The 14,448-nt window shown below is 42.8% G+C and overlaps 1 protein-coding gene across 2 annotated transcripts in view; it reads right to left on the bottom strand.

Moving 5' to 3' along the window:
- Window positions 1-14,448, bottom strand: part of Zfp609 (zinc finger protein 609) — a 135,987-nt gene that overhangs the window by 27,148 nt on the left and 94,391 nt on the right. For both annotated transcript variants that reach the window (XM_006511007.4, NM_172536.3), the window contains one exon: window positions 12,251-12,476. In XM_006511007.4, coding sequence (XP_006511070.1) covers window positions 12,251-12,476 — 226 coding nt within the window. The remainder of the gene's footprint in view (window positions 1-12,250; window positions 12,477-14,448) is intronic.

Here is a 14,448-nt window from a genome sequence, read left to right on the forward strand (position 1 = left end):
AAGGCGTGCACCACCACGCCTGGCTGAGCCCCTATCTTTAAAAAAAGTTCAAGATTTAAAGTGCTAGAAAATTGTAGAGGTTATCTTTTAAAAATTATATATGCAGGAAATAATGTAATAACCAAGCCAATCATGAGAAATCCTTAACATGAAATGTCATGCAGTTACTTAAAATGTTATCAGAGGCTATTTAACCTTTAGAGAACTTTCATGGTGTATTCCTCTAAGTAAACAAAGACCTCAAAACATAGAGGAAGGGATTCCCCAATCTGTTAAAAAGAAAACATATGTGTATATAGTCTCTGGGTGACTGTATTTATTTAGCTTTTTCTAGACAGGTCTCACTTTGTAGCATGGGATGGTTTTGAACTCATGGCAGTCTTCCTGCCTCAGGCTTATGAAGGAGAGGAGAACAGGTGACAGCCACCACATCTGGCTTTTATTTATTTATTTTTAAATACCGCTACTCCTCACAAAGCAAAACAAATACAGTCAAAACTTTTCACATAAAAATAAGAAAGGTACCCTAGAAAGCTCTATTTGCTTATCTGGCCAGAGAGAGAGAAAACAGTAAGCCCAGCTAGCATCAGTGGCTGGAGAGGTGGCAGCTGATGCCTGTTGCTCACACACACACACATACACACACACACACACACACACACACACACACACACACACACACACACACAGAGGTGTCAGTTGTCATTTAGTGCACTTTCGATTCTTGAGGTTATAAATGCTGTCAGTTTTGATTTCCTAATAAAACACTCTCCTCACTTTTACTTCTTATAATAGAGATCTGTCTAGTCACAACACGATCAAAATCCCATTTATGATGTCTGTGGTTCCAATTTCTTGATGTTTTCTTTTTACTTTTTCATGCATATGGACAATTTACTTATGTCTGTTGTACCACACGTGCACATGTGTGCTTGGTACCCTTGGCAGCCGGAAGAGGGAGTCAGGTTCCCAGGGTCTAGAGGTCTAGCTGGTTGTGAACTGTCTAGGTAGTTGCTGGGAAGTGAACCCAGGTCAACTGGAGAAGCTGCCTCCTCTCCAGCCTCTCCAGTTTCTTTCTAAAGAAGAATGGCTGCATATCTGTTTGCCAGTGTCAAGAGACGAGACGAGATGAGATGAGATGAGATGAGATGAGATGAGGAGAAGACAGCCTAATAAAAACCTTTCCTCTTAGTCAATACCAGTGACAAGTTTTCTGGTTCTCTTGAGACAAAAGACAGGAAGAGGAAGAGATAACCCAGTTTCTGGGGACCCAGAGCTATAGCCTAGCCTTGGCTTAGAGCAGGAATGCTGCGGTTAGGACTCAGGAGTTGGCTATGAGATGAGACTCCAGGTATCACTACTGCAAAAGCCCCGGTAGGGAAACAGAGGAACTGCTTTATTTCCATAACTATCTCTGGTATGTCTTAATCTAACATTCAACTTTGATATGCTATTAGAGAATGTACAAATTTCTGACCTCGTTCATACTCTCCCTCCCCATTCCTTCCCTTTTGTGATAGGGCCTTACTCTGTCACAGGCTGTAGCTTGAACTCACTTTGTTCTGGCTTTCTGACAATCTTCCTGTCTCAACATATTCAATGCTGATATTAGAGGGGTAAGCCACTATGACTAGCTTGTATAGACTTCTGAGCATCGTTTCCCAGAACAAAAACTTCAAAGAAAAGATGTAAAGAAAGGGTAAATACAGCCTTAAAGTCACAAGAGAGAGTAGCCTTCAGAAACAAACAAGAGTTTTGCACAAAACAAAAGTAACCACTGGCACACTTGTCTGAAATTGTACTTTTTTTTTTAAAGCAGGTAACCACAGGGTTATAATGCAGCAACCACCAGAAACTGCCATGATTCAGGGAAAACTCTAGTTTTAAATTTGTCTACCGCAATTAAATTATTAGAGATGATGTCATGCTATAAGTTCTTTATGTGTAAACACAGCAAGATTTACTAATTTTTCTTTGAATGTATGTTCATGTGTGTGCACACGTGTGGATGGAAGCCAGAGGACAATCTTGGGTGTTGCTCCTCAGGAGTCATTCACCTTGTTTTTTCTTTCTTTCCTTCCTTCTTTTTTTATTTTGATTTTTCAAGACAGGGTTTCTCTGTGTAGCCTTGGCTGTCCTTTTAGTCACAGGGATTTGCCTGCTTCTGCCTCCCAGTGCTGGGATCAAAAGCATGTGCCACCACCACCCTACATCACCAAGCTTACTTTACATGAATTCATGGGATAGAACTTGGGTTCTCACGCCTGCATGATGGTAAAGAAGGCCCTAAAATATCAAGCGGCTATTACTATCTTCACTCTCGCATTCAAGGCTGAAGAAGTTTAGAAGCAGGAAAAGGGCTGTTATGGGAAGGTCAGAGCACAGCAGCCTAGATGTAACCTTTCCCCGCTGTGGGACGGGTCTCCCCGCTGTGGGACGGGTCTCCCCGCTGTGGGACGGGTCTCCCCGCTGTGGGACGGGTGGGCGGTCTCTGGAAAGAAGCTGGAGATCTGAGAGGCTTCTTCCTTTCATCTCTTAAGTGCTCACACTGGGAAATCTGGCAGAAGTGCATCACGGATCAGGTCACACACCCTTCCTTACACTGCATGTCCTCTCTCCTCTCTTGCTGAGGCATAAATATACTGTAGCCATGGCTGGAGGCCATCCTATCAGCTGGAATCTTTCTCGGAAAATCCCTAGAGTAAAAAAGGTCAGAGCTCAGTACAACTGCGTTGAGGAAATTGTTGCCTGGGGTGACAGGGACTCACAGTGTCCACAGCTTTACTACTTGATGACCTAGCAGGAGGACTCAAGGTGACAGACAGCACGGCTGGGGCTGGCTCACATAGGTCCCTTTGCTTTCTTCTTTCAGCCAATCCTGAGAAGAACAGCAAACTTCGGAAATCTATTTCTCTTTCTGTAACCTCTGTGTGGCAGTTTCAGGGTTTGTTAAGAGAGCAGCATTCGGTAGAAGCAGCAATGTGCAAAGAGAAAGGCAGTCAACTTGCTGGGGTCTACGGGCCCTAGGGTCTTGGGATGCCACGACTCTCTATTTCACACACACAAGGACCATGCCAAGTTTCCATGGTAGGAAGAGGAACTGTTCCTAGACATCCTTTCTTTCTCCAAACTGTGACAACACTTACAGCTTCTGTTATGGACTAAATTGTGCTTCCTCCCAAATATATATTCTAATCCAAGGTACCTCAAAATAGCATCTTTGTTGTTTTAAGACAGCTCATACAGCCCTCGATGGCTCGGAATTCACTATTTAGCTGAGGCAGACTTTAAACATCTACACATCCTGCTTCCAACAGCCAGTGCTAGGATTTCAGCAGGACAGCACCATTGGCTATCATTTGTAGCCTTATAAAAAGGAGACTCTGGACACAGACACAGAAGCAAGATGGCATGTGAACAAGTGATACTAATCAAGCTGCCCAAATGCTACCCGTGACTTGCTCTCATCCTCAGCCCAGCACTCAGTAACTAACACTAGCATAAGCAGAAGGATAACACTTTGAATCTTCTCCAAACTAACCTGTGGACCCAATGAAATCCCAATCAAAATTCACAGCAGGCTTTTTTCATTAAGAAGTCACAAGCTGATCCTGACATTTATGTGGAAATGTGTACTGCGGAGAACAGCCCAGGTGATCTTAGGAAGTACAACCCAGCTAGGGAGAGGACTTACACTTCTAGGTGTCCTGACGTACAAAGGGGTAGTTAAGCCCTGAGTTTTCATGGGAGACTAAATAAGACAATGAATGCAAAGTAGAGAGCCCATCAGTAAGGCAGATGTGCCTTCTCTGTGCAGTGCGGGGAATGGTGGTGTTTTCAATGAGGTGCTGAGCAAATTATGGGCCCACAAGAATAAAAAACAAATTTGAATCTCAATTCAAACCTTAAATAAAAAATCAGTTACAAAAAGCAAGGTTCTCAGAGGAAATTTTGGAGATTATCTAAGACTATGAAAAACTGCTAAACATGACACAAAAAATTCCACTAATAACAAAAGGAAAAATAAAGACAAACCAGGTTTAATAAAAATGAACCTTATATGCATGAAAAGACTAACATTATAAAAAAGGCAAGACACAGAAGATTTCTATAACACATCTGATGTGTATCTATGACTAGAATATACAAACTATAACTCAATAAAGATATACAACCTAACCCAACAACTGACAAAAGGCTTAAGAGAAACATCACAGAAGATTTACATAGGTCAGTAAATACAAGACAAGATGCTAGATTTTACCATTCTTCAGGGAGGTACAAACTAACAACTCAGTGCGAAGCCACTGTCCACCAACCAGAAGGACTCAGATAGAAAGTGTCAAAGGGAAAGACAAAGGCAAATGCTGGCTAGGATGCAGACCACTGTCATTCTAGCATGTTACAGCACTGCGGAGGCAGAGGCAGGCACAGTTTAAGGCCAGCCTGGTCTACAGAGCGAGTTCCAGGACAGCCAGGGCTACACTGAGAAATCCTGTCTGGAATACCCCCTTCTTTCCCCCAAATGTAAACTAAATTACTATTTTGGAAACCTGGAAATATACATACATACATACATACATACATACATACATACATACATATCTGACCCAGTATAGCTAGGAATATGCACATATATGTCCTTAAAGTATGTCCAAGAATTTTCAAAGCAACTTTAAAAAAAAAATAGATCCAAACCAAAAATAAAGAAAAATGCTCATAAACAATAGAATGAGTTTATTCACATAGTGGAACACTCAAATAAAGGAAAGAGTTAATTATAGGTCAGCTGTGGTAGAGCATACCTTTAAACCCAGACCCCAACAGATAGAAGCAGGAATCTGTGAATTCTGGGCCAGCCGGGCAACATGGTGAGACCCTGTCTTAAAAGTTAACTAACTACATGCAACATGGCTGAATCTCGCTGGCATAATGCTGAGCAGCTCAGCATCACAAAGTGCATACTATAACAATTTATGCACGCAAGCTTCAACCGGGTGACACTAACCCACGACAGTGGCAGTCAGATTTACGGGAGGAACCAGGAGGCGCTGTTCTGACCATCCTGCTCTTCCTCACCTTAGGTCCCAGGAACACAGGGTGTACTCATCTTGCAAGTTCAATGATCTGTATGTATGCATGTGGTTCATGGCCATCCTTATCACTGTTCAATGAGACCTACTGATAAAAACCCAAATATCTGCACCAGCGAGGAGTGTAACAAAGCAGGCAGTGGCAGATCTGCTGAGACACAGGCCAGTTCTGTTCCTTAGACAATCAACCTGCAGTCCAGCAGCAAAGCAGCCTAGCATCTGATGTGACAGCACATGGTGGGGAGAGGGAAGACTTCGTTTTTCTTTTTTTAAACCATTCTTTATCCATGCTGATATTGATTCAAGAGATTTTAAAATGTAATTCTACGGAGAGAGCTAACCACTGGAAAACAGAGGGAAACTTGGTAAATCATAAAATGCACTGTTTCCGTACTTTAATGTTAAAGGACCTGTGAATTCCTGAGAGGTGTTGGGTGTCTGACCAAGCTAGTCCCCCAGTTACTTTAGGGCTAAACAGTACATTTGACTATGAGGTCACTAAGAGTAGAAAATTATTTCACAGCCTTTTAGGCTTTAAAAAAAAAAAATCCAAAAACAAACAAACAAACAAGAAAACAAAAAACAAAGCAAAAAACCAAAAAACAGAAACAAAAACAAAAAAACAGAAGAACTGGATGGGGATGGGGTGGGAGTCTACTCAAGTCTTACTATCAGCCTTTGTCTAGTAGCTTGTTGCTATGGAGAAGGCCATGAAGGCACAACGGAAAAGAATAAAGGACCTGGCAGGAGTAAGAACAGGGGCAGGGGATTAAAGGGAAATTCTTTAAGCAATTAGCAAGACCTAAAAATGACACACTTTCCATGTTTTCCTAATCCAGTCCCCCATGAAAAGTACATGGGCCTGGTTTCTCACTATAATTTAACTCAGAAACAGAGAGGCCTGAATGGCCCTAACAAAGCCTAAGCCTTGGCAGACATATCGTAAGGCCATTTAGCAATGTTGTCTCATGCCAGGAGGAATAAGCTACCTACCCACTCGATCCTGGGGAAATTATCTCCAGCTGCCTAAATTATAAAGTTGATGCCCCGTGATTTCTTTGTTCCGTAAAGCCTAAGGGAGAAGGGATAATGAGGAATCAGAAGGGGAGGAGAACGACCTCTAGTTTTAGATGGGAAAAAGAAGGGAAGGGAGGGGAGATGAGAGGGAAAGCAGGAGGCCAGGAGAGGAGGGGAAAGGGGAGAGGGGCGAATCAAAAAATCACCCCCCCCCCCATTAAGAAACAGTAACATGTAGCAGCAGTGTGGGAGCAAAGCTCTGCCTGAACTGGTTTAAAACTGCTGCCTGCTGCCCTGGGAGCAAGGGCTAGTTGCCAAGATTGTTGATAGCTTCTGCTCACCATTGCCACAGCAGCTTTATAAGCGGTGCAGGCCCAAGACCTGTTTTTAGCAGTGTGAGCACTAAGACCAATGAATGACCTCTAGATCTCATCACAAAAAAACCCAAAACCCAAAAACCTGACAAGGACTATGTTGTCTTCTGTCCCATGCAAATGATCACAGAGCATAAATACTGAGCTCTATAAGGAGCACACAGATGGTGTAGTTCAACCACTGCTCTTAGGAAAGGGAAAGCAGCGCACAGACTAGCTAAACGAGCTTATCACAGAGCAAGAGAACACTGACGCTCTGAAGAGAAGCCAGGGCTAGGCTAGTGCTCAGATCCACGTCATTATCAGAACTGCATTTATGGTCCAGGCTTCACTTATCTGAACACTTAAGCTTTGGCCACTAAATCACCTGTAAAGGATGACATTGGTACAAAAATGGGCCTGTGTTCCACATGATCTGAGGAGAATTTATTTTATGTTTATGAGCACACTGTAGCTGTTCTGATGGCTGTGAGCCACCATGTCGTTGGTGGGACCTTTGGAACTCAGGACCTTCGGAAGATCAGTCAGTGCTCTTAACCTCTGAGCCAATCTCTCCAGCCCCCATGAGGGAATTTTCAAAACAACTTTACCTATTTGCAAGCCTACAGCCGAACACATACAAGGTCTCCCTGTACTCTGCTGGCATATGTCTGTGGCATGGGGGTGAGAAGAGGTGGGTTACACTAAAGGAACATGTCTCTATCCCTTGAAGATAGGTACTCTATTTTGTAATTCGTAAAATAAACTCAAAAGAGACTATGAATCAGTTAGGGCTTCAAGATTAACTAAATATATGATAGTGGGGTGATAACACAATCCACTTGGGTATAGAAACACATCATGCCCTGAAGCACCCTGGGAGGAAGCTGTTAGATGGGAAGAATGTGTTGTCTTTTTTTTTTTTTTTTTCTTTCTTTCTTTTTTGGTATGGGAAGGGTGGGAGAAAGTAGGTATTGATTTGCCTAATGTTTCCTTTGTGTGGCTGCTGGTGCCATGTAGTGGTCTGTCGCTATGAAGATTTGTGGTACCAGACAATGGCTACTAGGCTTTCATGAGTCAGGCTACTATGCAGTAGGCTAAGTAGTGGGGAAAGCTTGGCCACTCCATACCACCTTTCTCCAGGTGAGTGTTGCCAAAAGCAAGACTGAGAAGAAAGGCAATTCATGTAAGAAAAACCAGTAGCTAAGTACAAACATTGAAAATTCAGCATTTCACAGTTTATACACAAATGCTCCTATACCAGAATCACAAAGGTTAACTACCATTTTAAAAAAGAGTCGCAGGGGGTTTGTAAAAAGGACTCACAGCAGGTCCTTAAGAGGTCACTAAGAAGCACTGGGCAGTTTCTTAGGAATTACACAAGCAAGCTAACCTTCATAGTAAACCGCTGCCCAGTGGAGAAAAGGCCAACCCATAGATAAAAAAGCAAGGCTCAACAGAGAGTCTGAAACAGGGCCAGAAGTTTGCCCAACAGAAGCTGTAGAACAGAAGTCACCCTCGGTCTATAAAGATGTCAGCTACTTACCAGTCCTCACTGTTTCCCTCACAAAAGCATTGTTCATCCTTAACAAACAAACAAATAAAATAAATAATATGATCTGATTTATTTTTACTGTGGAGGATGTAGGAGGGTGTGTGCAAGCTACCCAGTGCACGTGGAGGTCAGAGGACGATGTTCAGGATCTGGTTCTCTTCTTGCACTGTGGCTCAGGCTCAGGTTGTCAGGCTTCGTTGTGATGAGCCATCTTGCCAACCTAATTGATGCTGTTTTGTTTTTGAAAACACATATTTTCACATATGTAATCTCTCTCTCTCTCTCTCTCTCTCTCTCTCTCTCTCTCTCTCTCTCTCACCCTCCAAAATTGTAAGCTATTAGCAATATTCAACTGTTAAAATTAAAATTAAATTTTATTTAGCAGCTTAAGCTGGCCTTGTATTTGCAATTCTTTCTTCCTTAGTCTCCCCAGTGCTGGACCACAGCATATGTACATGTCTGGGTTTGGGTTTCATGAGATTTTTTCTTTTCTTTTTCTTTTTTCTTTTTTTGGTTTTTTGAGACAGGGTTTCTCTGTATAGCCCTGGCTGTCCTGGAACTCACTTTGTAGACCAGACTGGCCTCGACTCAGAAACCCGCCTGCCTCTGCCTCCCGAGTGCTGGGATTAAAGGCGTGCACCACCATGCCCGGCTTTCATGAGACAATTTTAATACATCTTTATTCATTTTAAAAGAATTCACCCCCCCTTCAGACACCTCAGAAGAGGGTGTCAGATCCCATCACAGGCGGCTGTGAGCCACCGCGTGGTTGCTGGGGATTGAACTCAAGAGTCAGTGCTCTTAACTGCTGAGCCATCTTTCTAGCCCCCACAGTTTTGTTTTTAATAGCAGAATTTTAAAATACAAATGTCAAAGGAACACAGCACATAAATCATCTACAAGCAGAAATGTTCTGAGAGGCAGCTGAGAAGGCAGCAGAGCCAGGGAGAGGCTGCCTACTCAACACCCTTCCTTCCTTTTCTGCCTCTGAGGTTTCTCCATACTCACGTTTCTGAGAGTACAACAGCCCTCAAGTTTGATAGTCCTAACAGACATGGCCATAAAGGGGGCTGGAGAGAAGGCTCAAATGTTAAGATCACTTGTTGCTCTTGCAGAGAACTCAGGTTCCAGGTCCCAGTACCACATGGAACTTATAATCTCCTACAACAGGGGATCCAACACCCTCTTCTGACTTCCAATATGCACATGGTCCACATACATACACACAAGCAAAACACTTATTTTCACAGAATAGCAGCAGATCAGCTCTAGAATTACCAAACTGGTTCCTCAGACAGAAGTGAACAGTGGATTGACACTTCAAATACCAATCTGGGTAAATATAATAAACTATTCTTGAGCTCTTTCTGGAGGTATAGCTAACAAAAATTTTAAAAATGTGTGATATGGCCAAACATCAAGGCTAGGAATTGACAACCTTTTCCAAGGAGGGCCTGCTGTGGTCTGAGGGTGAAATGTCGCCCATTGGCTCATGCATCTGAACACTTAGTTCCTAGAAGGTGGTGATGTTTTGGAAGGTTGGAGAATTTTCAGGAGATTTGGCCTTGCTACAAGATGGGTGAGCATTGGCTTTTCAAAGCTTGACCATCCTACTTCCTGTCCACTCTCTGCCTCTTGATACAGATACAAGGTAACCAACTGCTTCATGTTCTTGCCACCACAGCTTCCAGGCCATGACTGTATCCCTTTTTAAAATGTAAATCCCCCGCTCCCACAAATAAAAAATCCCTGTATCTGGTTACAGCTATGAGAAAGTAACCAACACAGGGTCAAGGGTCACAATAGTAATGGCAGATGCTCCTTTTACCACAATACCAATTCCTGTGTAAAGCACGTACGGCAGAGACCAACACCTCTGGTTTAGTATTGCTGTCTAAAAGGACAAACTATAGCACCTTCTGGAATTCTTATCTAAGGTCAGCCTTGCTGTCTTGGAAGTACCACAGGTATAAAACAATCATTCTAGATAGCCAGGCATGGTGATACATGCCCAGTTCAACACCTGGGAGGCAGAGGCGGAGGATTAAGAGTGCCACATCGGAGCCAGGAACAATGAAGTATGCCCGTAATCCCTACACTTGGGATGTAGAGGCAAGAGGATTGAGAAGGTCAAGGTCATTCTAGACCACGAGACACTACTTCAAAACCAACCAACCAACCAACCAACCAACCAACCAACCAACCAACCAACCAATCTACCTACCTAGTTCAGTCTTAATTACATGGCATGAATCTCTCTCAACACTCTAGGTAATATTTAGATCTTTTCTTTCTTTCTTTTGTACAAAGTCAGGCACAGAAGAAAGCCTAGAGGCCTACAAGTATTTTTAAAGTATCTGTAGTTCTTATGATTAAAAGGAAGACTGACTCAAGAATCTAGATCTTAGCCGGGTGTGGTTGCGCACGCCTTTAATCCCAGCACTCAGGGGGCAGAGGCAGGTGGATTTCTGAGTTCGAGGCCAGCCTGGTCTACAGAGTAAGTTCCAGGACAGCCAGGGCTATACAGAGAAACCCTGTCTCGAAAAACCAAAAAAAAAAAAAAAAAAAAAAAAAAGATTTACTTTTTCTTTATATGAGCACACTGTCTTCAGACACACCAGGAGAGGGCATCGGATCTCATTACAGATGTTGTAAGCCACCATGTGGTTGGTGGAATCTGAACTCGGGACCTTTGGAAGAACAGTCAGTGCTCTTAACCATTGAGCCATCTCTCCAGCCTGCCCCTCACTCCCCTCTCCTTTAAGTCAGTCTCTTTAGCTGTCCTGGAACTCAGAGATCTAGCCACTTCTGCCTCCACAGTGCTAGGATTAAAGATGTGTGCCACCTCCCATCCCCCATGATTAGAACTTGGTTTTTATTAAAGAATTCTTTGCACTCAAAGTAACTAGATGTTACCGAAGGACCTGACTGAAGCGGCTAAGTGCCTTTGCGCCCCATTCTTTTCTGTTCATGTTTTTGTTCAGAAATTCCAACAGAAGAGTTTCTGTTCTCCAGGGCAAATGGAGCATATAAAAAGTCTGCATGGCAGCTAATAGCAAGCCAGGTGAAAGCCCCAAATTTCTCTACTGACAAGGCCCATAAAGACTGTATGTACTCAGAGACAGACACATCAAATGTGTAGGTAGTTGGACAATGAGGTGACCAGTGAGAAGAAGGAGTTGCCTGTATACCTGGAAATACTTAAAATTCACTGTGCCAACATTAAGTCAATTTAAGAGTGGGAGGTGTGGTAGTACACTTCTGCAATCCCAGTAATTGAGAGGTAGAAGCAGGAGGAACCAGAATTTAAAGCCATCATTAGCTACATATTAACTTTGAGGTTACCACGGGCTACATGAGACCATGTTTTTGTTTTTTTGTTTTTTTAAAATCAAGACCAACGCCTCTACCTCCATGTCTGCATGGCAGTTTCCCTGGACCTGTTCTCCAAGGCCGGTGAAACTGCCCAGCCAAGAGCTCTCCCCAATCAATCTGCCTTTGTAACAAACACAGAGGATGGAGAGATGGCTCAAGCAGCAGCAAGTACTAGCTGAGTTACAAGAAAATCCTTAGAGAACACACTGGTTTCTGTTAAGAGCAATGGCTGCTCTTCCAGAGGACCCTGGTTCAATTCCCTATAAGCACTTGGCAGCTCACAACTGTTTGTAACTTCAGTTCCAGTATGTCCCTCATAGTGGGATAAATCACCAACACATTAAAAAAACAAAAACAAAATATAAAAAAAACCCCTCAAACAAACATGTTACTGGTCTCTATTTCTTTGATTCCCTCAAACACCTTTTTATTAGTTCCTCTTAAAATCTAATTGAAAATTCCACCTGTCATCTTAATCCCTGATATAAAACATAAAGGAGGGTTTAGAGAATACAGATATAGTTTAAACGACACACCAAGCACTTAGTAAATGACTGTGTACCAGCTAAAAAAAGGGAAATAACTTAAAAAGTTGGCACTAGAACTAAGGATGCAAATAAGGCCAACTTGCAATCTCTAGAACTACAACAAACAGATCGTCTCTAGGAATGGCAAGAACACCAAAGACTATGTCACTACTCTTTCCAGCCTTTGTGTGGGTATGGCCAAGAGGAGGGGGACAATGAATACTCTTATGGGTGCTTGGCAGTGTTCCCATTTTTTGGTGGCAATATTTATACCACTAAGCCTCTAGGGACTCTTCTGCAGAGCATGGCAATTGAGTAGGATGGACTTACCATCTTCTGTTTCCTGCCACACGATGCCTTCAAGGTTGACGCTGGTTCCAGGCTCACAGGGGCCTAAGCACTCAGGCTCTGTGGCTAGAGCCACGTCGCATGTGTTGACACCAACTGATCGGGTACGGACCATGATCTGCTCACAGGGAGATGAGATGTCATTATTGACCACTGGCACTAACAGGTGCAGTGGCAGCACCGCTGGGGTGGAGACTGGGGACTCCATCTGTAAGAGAAGAGAAAGTATAGCTGAGCTATAAGAAGACCATTAGAGGACATACTGCTTTCTGTACTTAACATAGTTCTAAGTCTTTTCCTCTCAAGTTCTACCTCATGATACCACTACAAACATGTAGTTTAGATGACAACATCTCAGACTAGAAGCTATCTATCTGTCTGTCTGTCTACCTATCTATTTTTGTTTATTTATCGATCTATTTTTGTTTACTTAGAAGACTCAGGTTGGCCTCAGATTCCCTATGTAGATAGCAAAGGATGCCCTTAACCTCCCAATCTTAACAAATACTGATATTAAACATATGTTATCATGACTGGCCTTATTTTCTTTTATTTGAGGGAAGTCTCACTTTGTAGCCCAGGCTGGCTTTGAATTCACACCAATCCTTCTGCCTGCATCTGCCTTACTACTCCCCACTCAAGGTCGCACCTGAGTAGCCTTGGTTGGCCTGGAACTCTCTATGTAGACCAGGCTCCCTTAAAACTCACAAAGATCTGCTTTGCCTCTACCTCTGAGGCAGACAGAACCTGAATTCCAGTTTGCACTACACAAAAAAAAAAAAAAAACAAAAAACCAAAACCAAACCAAACAAAATGGCAAGCTCCCAGCTTCTGAGTTATATATTACTCACCATTGTACTTCCTACTAGCACTCAATCTATCAGGTTAAAATCAATGAATACAGGTTAGGGATAAAGAGAACCCAGATTCAGTAATGCCATCATTGCTAATTATCCTAGAAGCTTTAATACATCTTTAGTTAGGAGAATGCTTAAAAATTGTAGGAGGGCTGGGAGCAATTTGATGGGAATCTCTGAAACTCAAAGTAGTGGTGGTTGGTCAATGAGTATAACATCCTTGAATAGGACAGTAACATCAAATGTGTCTCTAACACACAGGAGATGATGCTATTATGCACAAGTCAATCCATACCAGCGTGAAGATACAACTGATTATGCACACACTAAATAGTTGAACACTAGTAATGTACTTTGAAAGTTAGAACTTCACAGAACATAAATTATTCAAGTTACAGAATAAAACATGCTTGGAAGTAACAAGGTGGATGGTGGCCATTTATTACTTATGTTAAAGATTTATTTATTTATTTAAAGAATTTATTTATTTTATTTACATGAGTACGATTTAGCTGTCTTCAGACTCACCAGAAGAGGGCATCGGGTCCCATTACAGATGGTTGTGAGCCACCATGTGGTTGCTGGGAATTGAACTCAGGACCTCTGGAAGAGCAGCCAGTGCTCTTAACCGTTGAGCCATCTCTCCAGCACAAGATTTATTTTTTTAAAAAAAGATTTAAAACTCTTTATTGCATGGGTATGAATACTCTGCCTACACCATGTATGTGCTGCTAGGAAAGCACTGCAGTTATGGATGGTTATGACTCCTGTGTGGCTGCTGGGACCCAGGCTGGAGGCCTGTGTAACAGCCGAGAATGCGTCTAACTGGTGAGCTCTCTCTCCAGCTCCTGAGCTGTGGACCAGACTCAAGCCCTGGCTTGCGCAGCATGAGCTTTATCATTGCGCTCAACTCCAAGCCCTCCCCTTGCTTTATTTTTAATTATGAGTGTGAGTTTTTGTGTGGTGTCCTTGGAGGGCAGAAGAGGATGTCAGACTCTCCTGGACCTGGAGTTATAGATGGTTGGGAGCCAGTCAACCTGTTCTGGAAACCTAACTCTAGCCCGCTACAAGGAAAGTCACACTCTTAACTACGAGCCATCTCTCCAGGCCCTCGTTACTGGCTAAATACTAGTACATATCAAGTTGACAAATTACCAATGGTTGAGTCTATAATGCCCAGATCCTAACTAAGAATCTTCCACACATACAAAGTTAATACACACATGAACTGATTTCCTCTGAACACATGATACGAATCAGCAAGCTTAGAAAATGAGTTGTGGATTTGGTTCCCTTCCCCTATGAAAGACTCTTCAGCTGGCT

The sequence above is a fragment of the Mus musculus genome, chromosome 9 (genome assembly GCF_000001635.26).
Source record: "Mus musculus strain C57BL/6J chromosome 9, GRCm38.p6 C57BL/6J".
In the NCBI taxonomy this organism is placed as follows: Eukaryota; Metazoa; Chordata; class Mammalia; order Rodentia; family Muridae; genus Mus; species Mus musculus.